At 36.9% G+C, this 6,319-nt stretch overlaps 1 protein-coding gene across 1 annotated transcript; it reads left to right on the top strand.

Moving 5' to 3' along the window:
* Window positions 1–2,201: 2,201 nt before the first annotated feature.
* LOC125859954 (leucine-rich repeat receptor protein kinase EMS1) lies at window positions 2,202–6,319 on the top strand. Its single transcript, XM_049539808.1, has one exon. It carries the CDS (start codon window positions 2,418–2,420, stop codon window positions 6,243–6,245), a length of 3,828 nt encoding a protein of 1,275 aa, XP_049395765.1. The 5' UTR covers window positions 2,202–2,417; the 3' UTR covers window positions 6,246–6,319.

The following is a 6,319-nucleotide window of genomic DNA, read 5'->3' as shown; positions in this document are numbered from 1 at the left end:
TTAAATAACATATATTGAACACTCTTGACAAAACAAGGTGTTGTAGCCCAGTAATTTTAGACGTTTTGAAAGAGCCAACATTAGGGTGCTTATGTGTTTAAATCTCATTTGTAACACTTTTTATGGACATCCTTAGTGAAAATTCTGACTATCACTAATATAATGCGTGATCCAAATTTAATTAAAATTCCAATGTAAATTCTCGTAACACCAATTTGAAGAAAGAAAATGATACTACTACTAAAATTCGTTGAATTATATTTAATATATGTTCTTTTCCATATGATAGTAAAGTAGGGGTGCGCATCGGTCGGTTCGGTTTTATGTGTTATTGGTTTGATTTATCGGTTTGTAAATACGTCAAATCGATAACCAAATCAATAACATATTTCTTATCGGTTTTTGGTTAATCGGTTTATGGTACTTAACGGTTCGGTTTTTAGTTTAACCAATAAGAAAATACTCATATATATTAATATACACGATAAGAAAATTTTCATATAAACCATATGATTTTTCCAGCATTTGGCATGAAAGTAACAATCATAAAAGTAACAATCATTTTTCTTGCAAGTTTAGACACTAGACATATTCAAAGGAAAAAGTATGAAAGTAACAATCGTTTTTCAGCAAGTCTAGGCAATTGGCACATTCAAGTTAGAAGTGTGCTTGCAATTACAGAATGAAACAATAATTAGGGTTTTAAGTAATACTGAAATTAAAGTAATAGGGTTTGTAAAATGTTATATAATTAGGGTTTATTGGTCTAGAGATAAAATAGTAAATTTAGTATAGTCTTATTGGATTATCGGTTTAACCATTATCAAAAATCATAAAATCGAAAATTGAACCAATAACCCAATAAAAAAATTTGTGAAACCGTTTAAAAATATTAACCGAATTACCCAATATCGATAAATCAATAGTATTTTTTCAATTCAATTTGTTGGTTAAATCAGTTTTTGCACATCCCTATATAGTAAAGTGACAANAAAAGTGTGAAAGTAACAATTGTTTTTCAGCAAGTCTAGGCAATTGGCACATTCAAGTTAGAAGTGTGCTTGCAATTACAGAATGAAACAATAATTAGGATTTTAAGTAATACTGAGATTAAAGTAATAGGGTTTGTAAAATGTTATATAATTAGGATTTACTGGTCTAGGGATAAAATAATAAATATAGTATAGTCTTATTGGGTTATCGGTTTAATCATTATCAAAAATCATAAAATCGAAAACCGAATCAATAACCCAATAAAAAAATTTGCGAAACCGTTTAAAAACCGTTAGCCCAATAACCCAATACTGATAAATCAATAGTATTTTTTCGATTCAATTTATTGGTTAAATCGATTTTTCACACCCCTATAGTAAAGTGACAAACTTGACCAAATAAGATTCCTTTTAAGGAGTACAAATGAAATCTTTTTCTAATTTAAGAGTAATTTCAGAGAGTTCATGTGCTTTTGTCCTCACATAATGATTAAATGTCTCTTTAAATGTGGTTTTAGCCACATATATTACCAAAGTAGTTTAACTACCCCTACAAGTAACCTCAATTATTACTAGCAAATGTGTCAAACTCAAACATCAAATAAATACCCTTTGTTCACTTTTATTTACTAAAAAAATATTTTTTCTTATATCCTTAACATTAACTGCTAATTTTTTAATATTATATTTCAATTTTAAAAAAATACTACTCCTTCTGTCCCAATATAAAGGGAAGGGAGGGCGGCCTCTTGATTTTCTTTTCCCAATTAGTAGGGGTATTTTAGGGATAACACATGTGTAGGTACTCCCAAAGCTGGGGATCTTAAAATATGTCTCATAAGAACAGAGATTTTAATGTGTGACAAATTTCAAAAGCAACAATCTTTTCGTATTCATTTGTTGGTAGTGAAATAGTTCCCCCCGTGGCTTACTTATAAGTAGGGGCCAAGGACCCCCACTCACTCGCACAGTACAATATGAAATCGCTTTTGTTAGCGAATATTTTAACTTATACGACTTTAAATTTAATCAATTTCTAATATAAATATAAGTTAGGAATGTTTTATTAAAACCTAAAATAAATCTGTGCGCCAACTCAAGACCCTTTGAAGACTGCACTTTCTTTATAATCTGCACTTTCATTTTCTTGTTTCTCACAATCACATTATACCAAGAATATAAATTTTGGGGATTAACAAAATTATATTCAAGAATTTGGTATTCCACCATGGAATTGAATCATCCTCTGTTCTTCTCTCCTCTCTTCATGTTTCCAACATCTGTATTTTTCAACTTCTATTCTCTTTCTTCTTAATGCTTCTAACTTTCAACATCCAATTCAGAGCCATTCTTTAATGGACTAATGTACACAGCTTTCTCATATCTACCACACTTGTTCATTTCTCTTCTGTTCCTTTTTTTGTAATGGCTACTGGGTTTTCTTCTACTACTGCCATTGTTGTCTTTCTTCTCTGTTTCTGTGTTTCTAATGTTGTTTTACAAAGAACAGAGGAGGACCCAGAAAGACAAATCTTGTTTTCTTTCAGGAGTTTTCTTGAAAATCCTTATCTTTTGTCTACATGGACCCCCACAATTTCACATTGCAAATGGGATGGTGTTTTCTGCCAAAATGGTCAAGTTGTTTCCCTTATTCTTTCTTCTTTGTCGCTCAAAGGGCCTATTTCACCCCACATTGCTTCATTGAAGAGTTTGAAAGTGTTGGATTTGAGTAATAACCAGTTGTCTGGTGAGTTACCAATCCATCTCAGTGAACTTTCTCGGTTAGAAACAATTAAACTTGGTTCTAACTGTCTTACTGGAGAAATACCGCCGGAGTTTGGACGGTTGACGGAGATGAAGTTACTTGACCTTTCAGGCAATGCACTGACCGGAAAAATTCCAGCCCAACTTGGTCACCTTACTAAGCTACAAGTTTTGGCACTTGGAAATAACCTGCTTTCTGGTTCTTTATCTGCAACACTTTTTACAAAGCTTCAATCTTTAACTTCTTTTGATGTTTCTAATAACACCCTTTCTGGTATTATTCCACCTGAAATTGGGGAATTGAGAAGCCTTACTGATCTTTACATTGGGGAAAACAGATTCTCTGGCCATTTGCCAGCAGAAATTGGTGAACTTTCAAGAATCGAGATTTTCTTGGCTCCTTCATGTTTACTTGAAGGTCCATTGCCTGAATCCATCTCAAAGTTGAAATCTTTGAAAAGATTTGACCTTTCTTATAACCCATTGAAGTGTTCAATGCCAAAAGCTATAGGTAGTCTTGAGAATTTGACTATACTGAACCTTGCTTACTCTGAGATCAATGGTTCAATACCTTCTGAGCTTGGAAAGTGTAGAAACTTGGTGTCTGTAATGCTTTCTTTTAACTCACTCTCTGGGTCTTTGCCTGAAGAACTTGCAGAGTTGCCTGTTCTATCCTTTTCTTCAGAAAACAATCAGCTTTCTGGTGCATTGCCTTCTTGGATTGGAAAATGGACACAAATGGATTCATTGTTGCTTTCGAGTAACCGGTTTTCTGGGAAAATTCCTGCTGAGATTGGGAATTGTTCTATGTTGAGTCATATTAGTTTGAGCAATAACTTACTGACTGGTCCAATACCTAAGGAGCTTTGCAATGCCGTGGCACTTACGGATATTGAGCTTGGCAATAACTTTCTCACAGGCACCATTGATGACACATTTGTCAAGTGTGGCAATCTGAGTCAGTTGGGATTAATGGATAATAGTATTGCTGGGATGATTCCGGAGTATCTATCACAGCTTCCTTTGGTGGTTCTTGATTTGGATTCCAACAATTTGACAGGTCCAATTCCGGTGAGTCTCTGGAATTCGACTTATATGTTGGCGTTTTCTGCTGCGAATAACCGGTTATGGGGTACTCTACCGGTGGAGATTGGCAATGCTGTGTCATTGCAAAGTCTTGTTCTTAGTAACAATCAGATAACTGGTGTCATTCCTAAGGAGATTGGTAATTTAACCTCTCTTTCAGTGTTGAACTTGAATTCCAATCTTCTTGAAGGGTATATTCCTGATGAGTTGGGTGATTGTGTCTCTCTTACAACATTGAATCTTGGGAATAACAGGCTGCGTGGGTTGATACCGGAGACACTGGGGCATCTGCCTCAGTTACAGTGTTTAGTCCTTTCACACAATGATCTTAGTGGTGCTATTCCTTCTAAGATTTCCAAGTATTACCGGCAAGTTAGTATCCCTGATTCGAGTTATGTGCAGCATCATGGAGTTTATGATCTGTCTCACAACAAATTGTCTGGCTCAATACCTGAAGAGCTAGGGAGTTGTGTTGTTATAGTGGATCTTTTGCTCAGCAATAACATGCTATCTGGAGAGATACCACGATCACTCGCCCGCCTGGTGAACCTCACTACGTTAGACTTAACCGGGAATTTGTTAACAGGCACCATTCCAAAGGAATTTGGCAACTCACATAAGCTGCAAGGATTTTATCTGGGGAATAACCAGCTTACAGGATCAATCCCTGAAAGCATTGGCCAAGTAAATAGTTTGGTGAAGCTGAATTTGACAGGGAACATGCTTTCAGGTCCAATACCCTCAAGTTTTGGGAAGTTAAATGGGATGACTCACTTAGATTTGAGCTCAAATATACTTGACGGTGAACTTCCTCAGTCGCTTTCCAGGATGGTAAACCTTGTTGGCCTTTATGTTCAGCAGAACAGGCTTTCGGGTGGTCTAGATAAGCTATTCTCAAACTCTGCAGCATGGAGACTTGAGATTATCAATTTGGGTACTAACTCCTTCACTGGAGACTTGCCACCATCATTGGGCAACTTGTCGTATTTGACGTTTCTTGATCTCCATGCAAACAGTTTAACTGGTGAAATTCCAGTTGAGCTAGGAAATCTTGTGCAACTTGAGTATTTGGATGTCTCAGGCAACAGTCTCTCTGGCCAAATTCCCGAAACAATATGTGCCCTTCCCAATTTAGATATACTAAATTTTACGGATAACAAACTGAAAGGAGCTATACCGAGGAATGGAATTTGCCAGAATCTTTCAAAAGTTTCAGTGGCTGGGAACAAAGATCTCTGCGGGGGGATCGTGGCTCTAAAATGCCCTGCCAATAGTTTTGTTAAAAGATCATTGTTGTTTAATGTCTGGGGAATCTTATCAGTGGTGGCTGGGACTATACTTATCACTCTTACTATTGTCATTGTGATAAGGATAAGGGTTAATAGAAGCAGCAGAAAGAGTGATCCCGAGGAGGCCGAGGATAGCAAACTTGACAGTGATGATCAGCACCTTTATTTCTTAGGCAGCAGCAAGTCGAAAGAGCCTCTTAGCATCAATGTGGCCATGTTCGAGCAGCCCCTTCTCAAGCTGACCTTGGTTGATCTTCTTGAAGCCACCAACAACTTTTGCAAGACTAAAATTGTTGGTGATGGAGGGTTTGGAACTGTCTATAAGGCTACTTTACCTAATGCTAAGACAGTTGCAGTTAAGAAGCTAAACCAAGCGAAAACTCAGGGTCACCGCGAATTTTTAGCTGAAATGGAAACTCTGGGCAAAGTGAAACATCGAAATCTTGTTCCTTTGCTTGGGTACTGTTCTTATGGTGAGGACAAAGTGCTTGTTTACGAGTATATGGTTAACGGAAGCTTGGACCACTGGTTGAGAAACCGTACTGGAACACTTGACGTGCTGGATTGGAGCAAACGACTTAAGATTGCAGTAGGTGCTGCTCGTGGTTTGGCATTTCTTCATCATGGATTCACACCACACATTATTCACAGGGACATTAAGCCAAGTAACATCTTGCTCAACGAAGACTTTGAGGCCAAAGTTGCAGATTTTGGGTTGGCAAGGTTGATCAGCGCCTGTGAGACGCATGTAAGCACTGATATTGCTGGTACATTTGGTTACATTCCTCCCGAGTATGGGCAGACATGGCAGTCTACAACAAAAGGAGATGTTTATTCTTTCGGCGTGATCCTTCTTGAATTGCTGACAGGGAAAGAGCCAACAGGACCGGATTTCAAAGATGTCGAAGGTGGAAACTTGGTTGGTTGGGTACTCCAGAAGATCAAGAAAGGTAATTCAGCTGATGTTCTTGATCCAACAATACTTGATGCAGATTCAAAGCAGATGATGCTTCAGACATTACAGATTGCTGCAATATGTCTCTCTGATAATCCGGCTAATCGCCCGTCTATGCTCCATGTCTTCAAGTTCTTGAAAGGAATCAATGGGGAATAAATCATCACTCTGTTATCTCATATGTCTAGTTTTATATTTTAATCTTGTTATTGTTATTAAGCATATGTTAATAA

This window comes from Solanum stenotomum, chromosome 3 (assembly GCF_019186545.1).
Source record: "Solanum stenotomum isolate F172 chromosome 3, ASM1918654v1, whole genome shotgun sequence".
In the NCBI taxonomy this organism is placed as follows: domain Eukaryota; kingdom Viridiplantae; phylum Streptophyta; class Magnoliopsida; order Solanales; family Solanaceae; genus Solanum; species Solanum stenotomum.
The sequence above is the reverse complement of the archived record's forward strand: the minus strand, read 5'-3'. Positions and strand labels throughout refer to the sequence as shown.